At 40.7% G+C, this 16808-nt stretch overlaps 1 protein-coding gene across 4 annotated transcripts in view; it reads left to right on the top strand.

Moving 5' to 3' along the window:
* PDE7B (phosphodiesterase 7B) overlaps positions 1 to 16808 on the top strand; it is a 312256-nt gene that overhangs the window by 282553 nt on the left and 12895 nt on the right. For all 4 annotated transcript variants that reach the window (XM_028121407.2, XM_028121409.2, XM_028121408.2 and 1 more), the window contains 3 exons: positions 172 to 272; positions 1719 to 1850; positions 15879 to 15970. In XM_028121407.2, the coding sequence (XP_027977208.1) occupies positions 172 to 272; positions 1719 to 1850; positions 15879 to 15970 (325 nt within the window). The remainder of the gene's footprint in view (positions 1 to 171; positions 273 to 1718; positions 1851 to 15878; positions 15971 to 16808) is intronic.

The raw sequence follows: 16808 nt of genomic DNA, 5'->3' as shown, positions 1-16808 counted from the left end.
AGCCCAATAGAACTGCCAAGCTTGCAAACCACGTTTATTTTTAAAGGATCCCCAGGCTGCACATTTTGGAGACACTGATATTTTTAAGCAAAAGGGATCCTCAATAGGTCTGAGCTTAGTCTGCCCTGCCTGTTTTGGTTTTAGCTGATGAGTTATCTGTTTGCCTCCTAGTCATGGTTCAAGAAGATTACCACAGCCAAAACCCATATCACAATGCTGTTCATGCAGCCGATGTCACCCAGGCCATGCACTGCTACCTGAAGGAGCCAAAGGTAAAGCAAGACCCAGGTGCCTCCTCAGCCCTCTGGAGGTGTCAACTAAACTGCCTGCTAAGTCCCAAATCACCCAACATAGTAGAATAACTGTGTATGGGTCATTCACACTAGGAATATAAATTATTTCTATGAAAGTTCTGCTATCAGCTTTGTAAGTTACATAATACACATGAAAGAGGGTGTAAATTTCCTGAGGGCTTTTCTTCCCATAATTTCTACACTTGTCAAGACTGCATTAGGACAAAAACAACCCTTTCTATGACAAGCTACATCTTAGATATCTTCAAAACCCTCAAGAAATTAATTGTTTTGCCTTGGACCTCTGCCACAAGTGGTACCAGCAGTGAAATGCTCTGGAAAAAGTCTCTCGCTTCATGGGTTTTGATTGACAAATAGAATCAAAAGTCCTCAAGACGGAAGCTCCATTTCCTACTAAGCCAACAGGGCATCCTGATTCAGGCCGCAGAGAACTTGTCAACTTCAGAGATCTCAGAGCAAGTGTGTTCTGATGCAATAAAGCAATCCAAAACTAAAAATATAATAATAATACTCACTACTTGAAATCTAAGCATTTCTTAGCCATATATAACTGAATTGGCTTAACATACATGATGGATTTTCTTAAGGTTTTTCAAAAATGATATCCTAGTCCAAGTCTCTGTTTAGTTTGGTCAGTTTTAATATCAGTCACTAAACATACAGATGCCAGACAGGCATTCTCAAGAGAAAACTAGGTAGATAGATGCCTCATCCTTGTAAAATATCCCATTAAAGGTTGTGTTTTTTAATCTGTAAGTTGTCTGAAATTTCTAATATATCATACAGTAGTATATTTAAATTTAGTACTGGATTCCCATTCTCCTGCTGGTTTTCATAGCTACCAAAAAAATGACAGATTCTTACACATTCCCCCACTATTTATTACACATTGAAGAAATATGCAAATTTTGTAATTCAGCCCACTCTTTGATTCCGTATTCCCAGTGGCAATGATAGAGGGGATGGTTGAAATACACAAATGATTTTTTTTTAATGTGTCCATTACTTTGGCTTTAAAATTTTCCTTCATTCACCGCTTTCTCTCGGAGCAAGGCTGACTTCAGGCTCTGCCTTCTCCCTGCTCACCAGAGAGCAGTCTTGCAGATAGGCAACACCACTCCCTGCACCAATAAAAAGAAACAAGAGTAGCAGTAGGAAGAGGAGGGTAGTTGGATGAATGATCCAGAAAAATTTGACTTGCTTAATTACTTTCCACACTGTCCTTTTTTCCCTCTGCAATTCCATGGGGCTATCACCTCACTGACTGCTGCTTCAAGAGGGTAAAGGTCAGGATGGAAAGCCTAAAAAATACTGTCATAATTCATACAGTTTGATTTAGCCAAAACAAGCACTAACCTATGTGGGAAAACACCAATCGATCTCCCAATGTGATTTTTTTAACAGCTTGCCAGCTTCCTCACGCCTCTGGACATCATGCTTGGCCTGCTGGCTGCAGCAGCACACGATGTTGACCATCCAGGAGTGAACCAGCCATTTTTGATCAAAACTAACCACCATCTCGCCAACCTATACCAGGTAAGGGAGCCCATTGTTGAGTCACAGTTCAGCCAACAGCCTTCAGCCCAGTGTTGGAGCCTGTGTCTCACCTTTGGAGATAGCCTTCCTTCGGGGTCAGCCTCGATGACAGCCACAGCCAAAGACCATGGATTTGAAATAGGTCCAGGATATTCCCCAAGGAAGATTAAATTTGTTTACAAAGGTATCCAAGGAATTCCGTTCTATCCAAAGCAGATTTGAAATTGTGCAGAGTAAAACAGGATCTCTGAGCCTACCCTCTTGGGATCTGAGAATATCTGTCTCCCTGGACACCGGTGGTCTCATATATAATGGCCAGTTGAAGCCAGTCCTTGTAGGACTTCTATAAATGATAATTCCCAAGTGCAATCCTAATTCAAACTTAGGTTTCTAAGACTATTTCTGAACTTGACTGGCCTCCAGGTCAGAGGTATGTTATCAAAGATAATAGGCATACTTTGTTGTTCTAAAATAGCTCCAGCAGCATGAGTAGGTTGACCTGGAGACCTTTTATTTCTGATGTTATTTAAGACAGTAAAACTTATATCATAGACGAATAATTTCCAGAATTTTCAGGGTGGTCCTTTAGAGACCTTTGGTTGTCATTCACAAAATCATTGCATACAAGGTAGTCATTGATCTCAATTCTAGTAGATCTTTGAGAAACACAATGCTAAAAAATTCTTGACAGATCTCCATAAAACACCTGCATTATACAAAATGTTACAGCTTGAGGATGCGTTTATTTCCAATAAAGCACAATCGGCACATGAGGAAAAGCCTTTCTCCATCCAGTTGATTAGCTTTTAGCATAGGTAGGAACTGACATTCCAACGTTTATGGATCCACCTGGTATGTATCCAGCGCTGGGCTCTCTTGAGCAGCCAGCCAGCACCCGGAGCCAGGACAGATGTGGCCACATCGAGGGGACAAGATGACAGAACTAAGAAAGCCTTTGATGATGAGCTACAAACTAAACAAAGAAAAATAAGAACTGAAGCTAAACTTTCTAAAAGCATCTCAGAAGCTAAATTTATTGCTTGAGAAAAACACAGACATGAATGACTGGACTGAAAGCCCCCAGATAGATTTTCTATTCCTGTCAATGCTGATTTTTTTCAAATGTCTTTTGTTAGACAAAGGAAATCAATCAACAAAATAGGCTATTTGATCCTTTCCCATATAAAGTAAATGCTTACATAATTCTAATTTCTTGTCATCAAATAAATCATGTCAATGAAGTTTAAGAGAGTATCTGCGGCTACTGACTGATTGGTACATAAAATGAGGGTCATAATACTGCACTTTGACATGTAGTATATATAAAACATGTGATGGGTTCACATCTAGACAGGAAGTTAAAAAGAAATATGCCAGATGTTAAAAACAAGAAAGTCATTGTAGAATTTCATAAGAATTAAATATTCATTGCTAATTAACAAAAATTGATTCTCAAAATAAAAACACTCTAGTCCATCTTATTCAGATATTAAAACTGTTCTCAAAAAAATGGATTCCTTACTCAAATGTTTGAAGTGCAGGTAATTTTTAATAGTTTTTATTTAATCTCTTTGTTAAAAATAAACATTTCAATATTGTGGTGCCTGGATAGCTCAGTCACTTGAGCCTCTGACTCTTGGTTTCAGCTCACGTCATAATCTCAGGGTCATGAGATTGAGCCCCTCATCAGGCTCTGTGCTCAGCACAAGTCTGCTTGAGATTCCCTCCCCTCCTCTGATCCTTCCCCCACTTATGCATGCTCACTATCTCTCTCTCTCTAAAATAAATAAATAAAATCTTTTAAAAAAATAGAAAATAAACATCCCAATGCAACCAAATTCTGTAGCCTTTTCAATACAACATATAGTCTTGTATATTTTTAATCAGCAACTATTTATTGCATATATCATATCATCATCATCATATATGATCATCATCATATATATATCATCATCATCATACTAAGATATACTAAGATCTAGGAATACAAAGATGAATAAAGTATAATCTCTGCCTTGAAACATTTGTTCAAATTCAGATGCTCAAAATGTGCAAAATCTAGGAAGACTTAATCTCAGTTTGAAAAAGCTTTGGGGAGCTAGCTAAAGATATACATATAGCTATAATTTTTTTAAGTCTTTAAAGAGTAAGGACCTGTTCTGTTCTTTGTATTCAAAATTGTTACTATAATAAAATGAGCTATTATTTTTTCTAGCAGTGAATTTATCCATCTGAACTGTCTGGCCCAATCCTTGACAGGAAAGACAAGGATCATTTTGATAATAACTAGAAAGAATTGGGATATAGGACTTGAAAACCTCATGCAGAATAAATCTTCATCAGTCTCCTGCTCAACAGGTCTTAGGACCTCTTGGAAGCTAGGTAGAGACCCTTGACTTTAGGTTTTAGAAATAATGTTTGAAAAAAAAAAAAAGGAAAAGAAATGGTGTTGAAGGCAAACTGGGATCACACAGTATCATAAAGATATTTCTACTATCTTAGAGCTCACTAGGATAAAAGCTGAAATTTTTATCAGCCAAACTGGGACGTAACATATTAAAAGTAAAAATTGTTAAGAGGACCTGAAAATATTATGAGATTTCAGTTCTGTCCAAAAAATTTCTGATGCTTTTTATATTTGGCTATATACCATCATTTATTAACTATCAGAGGGAATTTCAAAATAATAAAGAAAATAGTTCAACGAATTATATAACTTGTTTACCATGACTCAAAAACTGTGTTAAATGCTTTTGAGGCATTATATGATTTACTCTGCACAATAGTCCAGTTAGGTGGGTACGATTATCATACCAACTTTCCAGAAAGAGGAACATTGATACTTAGGAAAGTCAAGGATTTTTCCTGAAAATAAATAGCTAATTAATGGCAAAGCCAGAATAAGTGTTTTGTCTCCAGAGCAGGAGTGACTCAGCACTATACACACATGATCTCTGAAATTCACATGGATCACCTACTTTCCTGGGCGGGGCTAGGAGCTCTCCACCAAGTTTCCTCCTGCAGGGAGGGAGACAAAGGGGTTAGACCCGAGTGGCTTCAAGCGGAAGGGACTCTGTGAAGTACTCTTCAGGGCATAGCTACAAAGTATGATGGAAAGACAGATGTCTGGGGGAGGGGGGAACCTCAGGGAGGAAGAACTGTAAACGGGCCTTGACGTGTAACATTCTGAGTAGCAGAGCTGAGGGAGGACACTGGAGGCAGCATGAGCTGGTGGACTTTTGGGATTAAAACCCCAAACCCCAGGATAACTGAAAACAGACTTGTCTCTGTGGCCGTTAGCTGAGCATAGGAACAGCCCCTGCTTTCAGATCAGTGTCTTAGGCATATTTTCATTAAGTGTATATTCTCTCTTTTGTAGAAGCTTCTTCCGTAGATTAGCTGTACAGAACATGACCTGGGTCAGAAAATCTCTGCTCTGCACCAAGCTGTAGATGAGGAACTGGCAAGAAAAAAAGATGATGTTACCTAATATATAAACTGAGCCAGACCATTAACAACACATGATATTTAAAATCTTTGCCAATGTAGACTTTCAGCCTCCCAAGAACCTGTTGGTTGAGACATGAATGAACTTTCAGGAAACTGTGTGCCGATTTTCAGAGGATAGACCTATGCGCTTCTTTCTAGGGTAAGGATCCATAACTTACACTCATATTTTAAAACAAGTTATAGATTCTGAAAATATTAGGAACCATGGTAATGGTTAAAAAATATATGTATATACACTATGTATATATATTATACAATATATTGTGATTATATAGATACACACAGAAAAAAAAATTTTACACACCCACGCACACACATTTGGTTAATGAGAATCCAGTAGAGAGGATGTGCCAGGAATTATGTGGGCTGAGAACACCCTGTGCGTGACTTTCTACAATCTAGGTTTTCTATAAATGAGATAAAATGGAAGAGAGCTTCCTCTCCCTCCTTTTGTTGGCTGTGCTCTTTTAGTTCCAATAAATAAGAAGATCACTGCATAACACCCAGCCTGTGCTTCTGCCCTGCGATAAAGAGCCAGAGCAGCTGGAGTGAGGGCCAGGTTAGAGGGCTCCCTCCCATTGTCAGCTGTCTGGACCAGACTCACTAGCTGAACTGCCAACCCAAGTTCAAAATGAAGGTGATAAAAGCACTTCCACCTGGCACCTCTTTCAGCAGAGTGGAGGCCATCCAGATGTCCCTGGTGGACTGAGAGAGAAAGGAACATGCGAGACATCGAACTGAGCACTTACCTTCTGTCCCTCCGCCCCGCAACCCCTCACCCCTGCACTCAGCACTTGAGCAAAGTAAGCATTAAGTCAGATAGGATTGGTTATTACAGTAAGGACTATTGCAAAAAGAATCAGTTTCAGCTCCATTTCAAATTTAATTCCTTTTGATTGGATCTAACTACATCTTAGCTAGTGACAGAGCAACCTAATGAATAAAATAATTAATCATTGTTCCTTACTGCGTAATATGTTTCATAATACTAAATTCTGTACTGTCTTACAGAATTTATAATCATTTTTCTTAGTCACTTATCACAAGCACTTAGAGCAGATCAGCATTTTTTTAAGATTTTTTTTATTTATTTGAGAGAGAAAGAGAAAGAGAGAGCACGAATGGGGTGAGGGGCAGAGGGAGAAGCAGACTCCCTTCTGAGCAGGGAGCCTGATGCGGGGCTCGATTCCAGGACCCTGGGACCATGACCTGAGCCAAAGGCAGACGCTTAACTGACTGAGCCACCCAGGCGCCCCAGGTCAGCATTTTTAACCACTTTTTGCTCTTACTGACTCTGAGCCATAAATAGGAGTCTGACAGAGCCAGGAGAAATGTTCCTGCCGCATGGTCCTATGACCCCTACTCAGACAAGCAACTGCAAAGATGATATATAACCTCACAATTTCTACAGTAGCAATGGTGTTTTGGGCTAGTCGTGTGAAAATTGCAGGAAGGAGGCTCAAATTGGATTTTCTGTTTCATAAAGTTTCTGCTGTTCACTGTGAGGTAGCTGGCGTGTGGCCTGTCCAGGGCCCTCATCTGAGGGGCCTGCCCCACAGACAGCAATTGTTTCCTTGGTCTCAGAGCACTGTTTTGGGCGGATGCAGATGGAACAAGAGAAAGGTGTCTTCCAACAGGCAGGAAATGTGGCAGGTGCTACAGCTTCACCGAGGGCCAAGGTCTTGTTTCAGGCTCAAGGAACTTCTGTCCCTCTGAGCCCTTCTGGGCTGGGGGGCTTGCAGCGTCACGGACGGACCCACCTGACTTGTCAGGCAACTCCATGGTCTCCTTGAGTCTTGTTTCCCTGTTTCATGAGCAAGTAAAAATGAAAACACACACTCCGTTCCTATTGTTTTTCTTCCTGTAACCTCTGTTTTAGAAGGTGTCACTAACTCTGATTCCTGTGGTACACCAGACTCAATTTATCAACATATTTTAATCAAAGAAAGTGTCTGGTAAATAGTGGGGAAGCAGCTGAGCGCTGCCTTGCACAAGAGCGGATCTGCTCTGCCAGATTCTCTTTGACAAATAGACTCTTGTTTTAATTTGAAAACCTGTGTTGGTGGTTTATTAAATGCCTGGTGCGATGTTATTAGGGAACAAAGGGATTGTTTTGTTCTTAGAGTGGATAATACTTGATAATTCAGCATAAAGGGAAACATAGGTTTTGCCACAGGAGTTTTAAGAGTTTTATTTTTTTTCCAAAGTAAAACTCTAATAAGTTATGTTGCCACAAAGGTGGATATGTACTCTTTCAACTTTAGGATAAATATTATCTTTAAAACTACAAATATAAAGAATTTGGGACATGAGAACACACTGTCATTGGGATAATGCAAAACTGCTGAGCTGATGTTTCTTCGACGTAGACAGATGTGGTACCTAATGTGGGACTCCAAACAGGGTGGGGATTTCAACGGATATTAGGTGGTATCATTTCATCCTATGCTCAGATCTTCCCCAGCATTTAGGATGATTTTCTTCTTTCTTCAGTCTAGCTTTTTCTACTATTGGTCTTTGAACCACTGTGAAAGCCAGAGGACTCTGTAGGAGCAGAGCCACCCCCTGTGAGTGAGGACACAGATAACTCTGCTCACTGCCTATAAAGCACCAGGATGTCCCCGCCGGCTCATGGCAGCCTCCCCGCTAAGTGCATGGCACCAACATCATCCTCTTGTCTACATACAGCCTCGCCCAGCTCCAACCTTCCCTCCGCTGCGCAGCCAGGATGAGTTTCCTGAAATTCAAATCTGACCCCACGGGTGACCATTTAAAACCCCCTTATCCTCAGGATCGAGTCCAAATGTCTTCACACAATTTATAGACCCTGTTATGATCTGGCCCTGCTACCCTTCCAGCTTCACTTCCTGCTATTACTCAACTAGGCCCCTGTGCATCCTCTAGGCTGAACAACTTTTAGATTCCCAAACATGTCACTCATTCTCTTATTCATTCAACAAATATTCATGGAGAGCTTAATACATCCCAGATACTGGGAATATGGAAGATGATCAAAACAAATCAAAATCCCTGCTATCCCTCCTCTCTACTGACTGTACTTCCTGATTCCTCCTAACTCACTCATCCTTTTGAGTTCAATTTGGACATATCTTTTTCCTGAAAGCCTTCTTTTTCTTTAAAAGCCCATATTCCCTCCTCCTCCTGTAAGATTTCCCAGACCTTCATTACTTGCCCTATCCCAGTGTTCATGCCTCTAAATTCCCCGCCCCACGTGGTCTGCAAGCTTCTGGGTACCTACCTCCTTCACTGCTGTGAAGTGCTGGTGTTCAGTGGGTATTGGTTGGGTGGTAGGAGCTTTGCTGGAGGAGTAAGTAGAAGGATGGATGGATGGATGGATGGATGGATGGATGGATGGATGTACAGCCTGGATGCACGCAGCAGGAAAGACAGAATCTGAGTAACACTGAGAGATCAGGAATATTGGCAACAGCGAAGACGCACAGAGACCCTGAGTGGAAATCTGCCAAGCAGAGGCAGCAGCACTCAGACCAGGGAGACCACCAAATCAAGGCACGCACACCCACTGTCCACTTCCTGTTGGTTATTAAATTCTTACTACATGAAGAATGAAAAGCATTGATTGAAAATTTTCTTTATAATCATCTTCTTTGTTTATCTTGGAATTGACAAATGCTATCTGATACATGTTATTTCTGGAATCCTTTACTTGATCCTGGCTATCTGCAGATGAGTCGTGGGAAAGAGCCCATTGCTCTAATCATTTTAAAAATCTCTTTAGTTTCCACCTAAATCTAAGGATTTCCCAAAAGAAGACCTCAAGTCTGGCTTCTTTCAGGTATTGGCCCCCAAAAATTAACAGAACTCTTTTCTTTCTACAGTTTTTCTAAACTTTTGCAGCTACTGAACTTTTAGGTTTCAGAAGTTAATTAGTCAGTATCCATTCAACAAATACTGAGTTGAGTGGCACTGTGCCACATACTGGGACGCAAAGATGAGTAAGATCTGCTTCCCTGCTTTCAGCGGCAGTCGTGTATGGCAGCAGTTTTCAGGCCAGGCCCACATGCCCGGGGGGTACACGAAGATTTTCCACGGGGTACACGGGCACAAATAGTGCTAACAGAATCCATTTTAAGGCCCTTAAACTGACCTGCCTGGAATGTGCTTGCAAGGCAGTCAAGCCAGCTCTCCATTTCTGCTAGTCTCGCTTTGCAAAAGAACATGGATCCCTTACCCATTCTGCAGATTGCATAGTGCCCCCTGTACCAATATTGCACATTGTCCCAACAAAGGAGCAACTAAAAATATTAAAGAAAGTCTCCTATAATTGAAATATTATAACTCTCCCAGCCATCGCATAAATAGATGTATTGCCAGAAAATTTGTATTCTTAAGCACAAATTTTTTTTCCCAAATTGGCCATAACATGGATTTTGATCAGTTATTACTAATAACAATTGCATTGTAAACTCAGGCTGGAAAATATTTACTACTTACTTAGAGCCTGACGTTAGAAATGTTTGTTAAATTAAAATTTCAAGTTGTGCACTTATTTTTGTTGCAGAGAAATATAACAGAGTGACATTTAAAAAATTTCACACCTAAAAATATATTACATTAAAATAAAATTCTGTGGGGAAATAGAATGGGAATGTAAGTTCTAGAAGGAAAAGAATCAATGTAAAACTCTAACTCAAAGAATAAATTGCTCATGTGTTTTTTTCAACAGGTGATAAATGGGCATCAAATGCCATTGGTGTTTAGATTCCCTTAGATACATTTACTATAAAAAGAGTGATGTAATGATTTTGTATTAAAATACCAATAGTCACGAACATGCAGGTCATTACATCTTGGGCCACCACTGAAATTTGTGATTTTTAGATATCAATTTTTAAAACTATATGAAGAGCATGGTTTCTCAATGTTATTTTTAAGAGTAAATGAACAAAAACCTGTGAAGATCACTGATACCTGGGAGTCAGGGGACAAAGTTGTTATAAAGTGTCTCAGACACCAGGACAGAAGCCTGGGTTTGGGGTGGAAGAGGGAGCTGTCAGTTCTGTTTAGAGAGCTAGGAATGTCTTTCCCAGCAGATCACAACGGTTTATCTCAGAAGTAAGAAGTGTGCATGCGTGTGGGTGTGCATGTAGATGGGTGGGCATGTATGTGGGCTGGTGGGTGTGCGTACATACCCACGCACACACACATGTATCTCTGACTTTACTGAGGTGATTTCTCCTCACTGTTTTGGAGTTATAAATTTCTTTACTATCACGCTAATGCAAAAACCAAGCATGACGACAGGTCAGAACACTGAAAAAGGCCTTTCATTAACTCTTCCAGGGTGATATGGAAGACAATAAACTAACTTAAATTACTTGGTGTTATTAGTGACTTAACCAAGGACAGAAATTTATCTCTATCCTCCATCAAAGAAGTCTAGAGGTTGGTAGTTCAGAGCAGGCACAGTGGCTTCACAAAATTAAGGATGAGGGGACCAAGGATCCTTTTAGTTCTACAAGCTACCATCATTAGGGTGTGACACTTGTCCTCATTACCCAAGATAGCTGCTGGAGCTCTAGCTATTCCTTCTGCATTCCAGACAGTAAGAAGGAAGAATGGGAAAAACAAAAGAGGCCTCTGTCAGAGAAGTCAGTTCCCATTAAACAGGCTTCCCAGAAATCCCACACAACATTTCTGCTTACATTTAATGAGTCAGAATTCAGCCAACTGATCCCACCTAGTTAAAAAGAAGGCTGGAAAATGTTCTCTTTGAACCAGCCATGAGACCTTCTAAAAACTGAGGCTCTGTGAATAACGAGAAAAGGAAAATAGATTGAGGGGATGAACAGCCAGGAGTCTCTGCTACCCCTGATGCTTAATTTTAAAGCAGAAACCATCAGAATGATTAATCAGCATGGTCTTTCCCTTTATGTGACCTTCTCTCTCCAGTCTGTGAATTACTACAACATCCATGCAACTATTTTATTTTCCTTTTGTTGTTGTTAATACTGCTTTGGCTGTTTGATACCTCCACTATGATGTCCATGTGTCCAACAGACATCTAGAACTCAACATGTCCAACACTGAGGTCCTACAAATCCACTCCACCTACAGCCTGCCTATCACAGGTGATGGGCATGCCATCCTTCCAGCTGCTCGGGCCAGAAACATTGCAGTCATCCTTACAGAGCCAGATTAACCCTTCTCACCCCTTCCACCTCGCTCCCCAAGCCTCCATCATCTCTTGCCTGGATGACTGCTTTTACCCCCAAATAGCTTCCTACGCCTGCTTCTACACTTATTCCCACCAAAGTCCACTTTCAACACAGCAGCCTCGGTGATCTTATTAAAATCTTTTATCATTTCCTTCCTCCCAAATTCCTGCAGTGGCTCCTTATTTCTCTCAGAGTAAAATCAAAACCTTTATAATAGCCAGAAGGCCATACATGTTCTGGTTTTTCACTGTCTGTCTAACTTCTTATCCTAATACTTCCTCTCTCACACTCCCTCCTACCTTCAAGCCTTTGTTCAAATCTTACCTCTTACCCAACTACCTTAGCAGCCCCACTTCCAAAGGCTCTCAAATTCCCACTATTCTGCTCTATTTTTCTTCTTTCCATGCATTTACTATCTTTGGAGATGAGTGCAGTTTTTTCAGAATTAAAGTATTTATTATGTTTATTGTTTATTATCTGTCTCTCCTCATTCCTGCCACCACCAGTGCCCTGTCTGTCTTGTTTGTTGGTGTAATCAGTGCCTAGAACAGAGTAGGTGCTCGACATATCTGCTGAATGAATAAAATAATTTGTTCAGCAACTTATTTTGCAAATTAATAGAAAGTACTTTCTCTGTGCAAGGCTTAGAGTGGAGTGGATAAAAAAAGAACAAGACAGGTTTTCTACTCATATGTAGCTTATAATCTGGTAAGTGCATGAATAACTCTCACATACATCAATGGCACTGAGTCCTCCGGGAATCAGGACCTGAGTAATGCCAAAAGAAAGAGCTACAGGACTCGGCAAACCAAGTTTGCCTCTGACTGGAATGATTCCAAGTGGCTTTGTGGATGGAGTATTTGAAGTGGACTTTGAAAGACAGGTGATAGTTTGATAAATAAACACAGAGAAAGAGGTGTTTGGGAATTATAAACCACCTTGGAAGACATGAAACTAACAAAAGAACACTGAAAGGACAGTCATGTATTAATAATTTAATAATTATGTTAACAATATGTTACCATCTTACTAAAGCGGCATCATTTATTTGTACTATAAGAGCTTTATAGGAAAGGAGAGATAATGATAGTCATTTGTCTCAAATGTGTAGGAACAGGATGGCAGTTGAGATAATTTTCTGAGAGCACTGAAAACTGAGCTAAGGAGTTAGGCTTCATTTATCTGATAAAGAATCATGTAGGGTTTGGAGCATGGGAGAAAGCAGATGGCATAATCATACTGAAGTTCGGTGAACTCACTTAGATGAACTCCTTGAATTGAGGGCAGCAATTTTGTCTTATTAATCTTTCCATTCCTAGTACCCACCATAGCACCTGGCATATTAGTAGGTGCTCAAAAAATATTAGTTTATATTTCAACCAATGATTAAGGAGATGGTTAAAAACAAACTGTCAGGTGAACAAGTCACATTCTGGCCACTGTAGGGAGGATGGATTACAGGAGGTTAGAATTAAGAAGGATACTAAAGCATGGAAATAGGGTCACTTGAATGAAGGGAAGAGATGGCATAAACATCGCCATGTTGGAAGAACCAACAGGTCTAATCGGATATGCGGGCTAAAAGCCGATGAGAGATTAGCTCTTCCCCAACACGACCTAAATCTACTCAACTCCTAACGTTCCAACTACAAGATGTTTTGCAGTGAAATCAAATTTAAAGGTAAATGCAAAGATTCCAATGTGGGGTTAGAAACTAACATCTCATTAAAACAACCATAGACTTTTAAAATAGGTAATTTCTGGAAAATTAAGCATAACTGCAGGCATTCATCGGTTTATAAAGGTCAGGCTTCTGAATGCTTAGATGTGGCCAGACAGAGGAAATTCTTGGGAGGCAGCAAGGGGTGTGTGTAAAGCTTCGGCCTTGAGAACTGGCAGGCCTGGGTTTAAGGCCTTCTTCAACCACTCACTAACTGTGCAGCCCTATAGAGAGACCTGAAATTTTAGTATCTGTGACTTAATGATAAAAATAGTAGAGAGTTATGTGAGGATTGAATGAGATCATATAGATGCCTGGCAGAGAGTAGGTACTCCGTAAATGTTCATCTCCCCGGTTTTCTTTTCTTATTCTCTGGAATCCACAGAACTACCCCTCCTTCCAACACAGTTCTGACCAAAACATGCTTTTATTTATAATGACTCCTCCATGAAAATTTGTGTTTGTAATCATGTAGTCTATTGTCTTTTATTCTGTGCCAGGGTCCAGTCTTGCTCAGTTTCCTTCCACTTTCCCAGAGCTCAACTCCAAATATGGTTTCACCAGCAAATTTCCCAAGTATCCTTTTATCCTGTCTTCAGGAAGATTATTAATGAAGATGTAAAATCAGGCTGGCATGAGTAACAATGCTTAAGGCAATCCTCCAGACACTTTGTTCCACTCAACAGGGATATGGTGTCATTTATCATTAGGTCTTGTTACAGTTTTCTGACCCCTTGAAAAGTTTGCTCGTGTCCACACCCACAGGAATTAGTCTTGCAAGTGAATGCTCAGGAGGGACTGAATTAAATGTCACAGCACTACAGAACATCTGTTACATCACACTAACCTATCACTCTCTGCTCTTGTAAATCTTTGCAATCAAAACAAATTAGTCTGGCATGTTATTTCTAATAAACATTCTCTTTTGTTGTGTGTGGCTTATGCCCAAAAGGAGATAATAGACCAGTTGATAAAAGTCACCAAATCTCATCATTGGTTCAAACACAGTCAAGTGGCAAATAAAGGATAATAATTCCTTGGCAAGGAGAGAAAGGAAGGGCAGCAGAATGGCCTATACAAGATGCTGCCTCATGAAACTCACTCTACAAAGTCCTAGAAGGAAATCATTGTCTGGTTTGAGAACCAAGGCCAGTTGAGATTTTCTTGAACTTGCTTTTTTCTAATGGACTCTAGACGGTATCACTCACGGGGGTTCTCTTTTTCCATTTGCTGAAAAACTTGAGCATTGCATGGGTGGCTCGGTTACAGCAGGGCATGGGGGGCACAATGATGGGATAGTTCCCAATCTCTCTCCCGGCTCCATTTAGTCTCCATATTATTTTCCTTGCTTCTTCCTTCTCGATTTATGTTCAAACTGTGGAAAAGTGAATATGATATAAAGTTCACCATATCAACCATTTTTAAATGTACAATTCAATGGTATTAAGTACATCACTGCCATCCATCTCTAGAACTCTTTTCATCTTGCAAAAACTGAAACTCTGTACTCATTACATAATAACTACCTATTCCCACAGCCCCTGGCAACCACTCTTCTTTCTGTCTCTATGAATTTGACTCTTCTGGGTACCTCATATACACAGAGTCATACAATACCTTATCATTTTTAACAAATGCTGTCTTCCTGTATTTTATGTAAGTTTATAACCCCATTTGAAACAAAATGGAGAATGAAATAAATGAAAAAAAGAGCAAAAATATTTCCTGGGGACCAATCCTATATGCATCGGGTCAGTGGCAAGGTCATAATGCTTGCTGATTCGCATAAAACACAATGGATTGTAAGAAATCGTCGTTATTTAAACAGTTAGCTAATGTGTACACAAGCAGCCTATTTAAGATAACAATAAGATCAAAGGAGAGATGGAACATAGTAGAGGTTCCCACGAGGGAAGAAATATCAAGATCATTGAACAAGGAAGCAACTGTGGATTGAAACTCGTCCCTAAAAGGCTAGATGCCAATACACTGATCACGAAGGTTATCGATAAAGCCACTTCCATAGCAGTGGTTCTCAAGCTCTAGTTAACATGAAAATTACTCACCACAAACCTACCAAATCAAAACTGTATTGACTGGGACTCAGGAATCTGAATATGTCACCAACTGCAGGGCTGGTTCAGACACAGAAGGTTCTTATCGGCGTGGAGAAGCAATGGTCAGTGCAGTGGACCGGAGGTTGTGAGGCCTGCCTCTGACCAGCTGAGTAGTATAATCTTGGATTATGTTATGCGCATAGACACATGGTATCCATTACTGCCTATTTTTACGTGCTTCACTTGTTTTCTTCTACACTGAGTGCTGCCTGACTGAGCTACCAAAAATGGAGACAGGGGCAAGAGAGAATGACCCACCAGGGGAGGGTCAGCAAGGGCCAGCCCTGCCACTACCCCGACGCTATCCCACCATCATTAAAAGCCTATGGTTGTTTTATTTCATGTTTCCTTTTTCATCTGCCCCTTTGTCACCAGGTATAGACTGGCTGGAGGGAAGATACTGGTCTCAGGGAAACTGTGTGTAGTGTGTAAGATCAGACTGTGACGTCGCTCTCATTTATAGCTTTTCCTTTCTTTCTAGAATATGTCTGTGCTGGAGAATCACCACTGGCGATCTACAATCGGCATGCTTCGAGAATCAAGGCTTCTTGCTCACTTGCCAGAGGAAATGACGTAAGCGGTGTAGAGCTGAAACGTACTGATGTCCACACCTTAGAGATCAGCTGCTTTCTCCAGGGCATGCTGGAGACCCCAGGGTTAATGGCAGGGAGCCAGACGGCTGTGCTTCCTGCCTGCGCTTGGTTGTCGATCAGGTGTCAGTTACAGCAACCCAGAATCCGAGTCTCTCCGTGAGCTTTAAAAGGCCCTTGCGTAGTCTATGACCTAACATCAGGAAGAAGGATAATAAACAACTCTCAGCTTTCACACTCTTCAGCATCAATGCTCGGCTTTGTCCAATTCCTGTCTTTTATGTTAGCAACCTTGTCCTCCCACGAAGATCCAATAATAAATATTTATCAAGAAGGAACACAGGAGATCTCAAGCTAGATTTAAGACTAGTTCAATAAAGTTTGTTTTGTAATGGCCAGTCTTAGCAAAAATAGAAGTCAGAAATTCTTTCCTGAACTGTCTTTTGTTAAAGTAACTGAATTGGCCCCGGCCGTTTTTTTGGCCATTAATTTACCTATGTCTCTTGCATTTGAAACAGAAAGGGAGATACCAGTTTCCTCGTCCACTGTTTGTTAGCCCAGGTATTTAGGCCAAGTCCTACTAAATCCAAGGCCAGTACCTCATTTTCCACATGGTCCTGAGTTAACTGCTGTAACATCTTTCAAGGCTGCCACTAATTCTGACCTGTTAAATTAAACGCGCAGAGCCCAGGATAGCTAGAGGAGAGTAGATAGATAAATCCCCGCACCCTTCTTTCTGAAGGCTGCATAACTTAGAGTGCAGCACTGAGCTGCATCTCTGTGGAACAGGCAGTGTGCTCTGGGCTCCTGTGTTTCCTCCC

This window comes from Eumetopias jubatus, unplaced genomic scaffold, assembly GCF_037043125.1.
Source record: "Eumetopias jubatus isolate StellerSeaLion01/CBP00866 unplaced genomic scaffold, mEumJub1_p1.0 scaffold_6, whole genome shotgun sequence".
Lineage (NCBI taxonomy): Eukaryota > Metazoa > Chordata > Mammalia > Carnivora > Otariidae > Eumetopias > Eumetopias jubatus.
The sequence above is the reverse complement of the archived record's forward strand: the minus strand, read 5'-3'. Positions and strand labels throughout refer to the sequence as shown.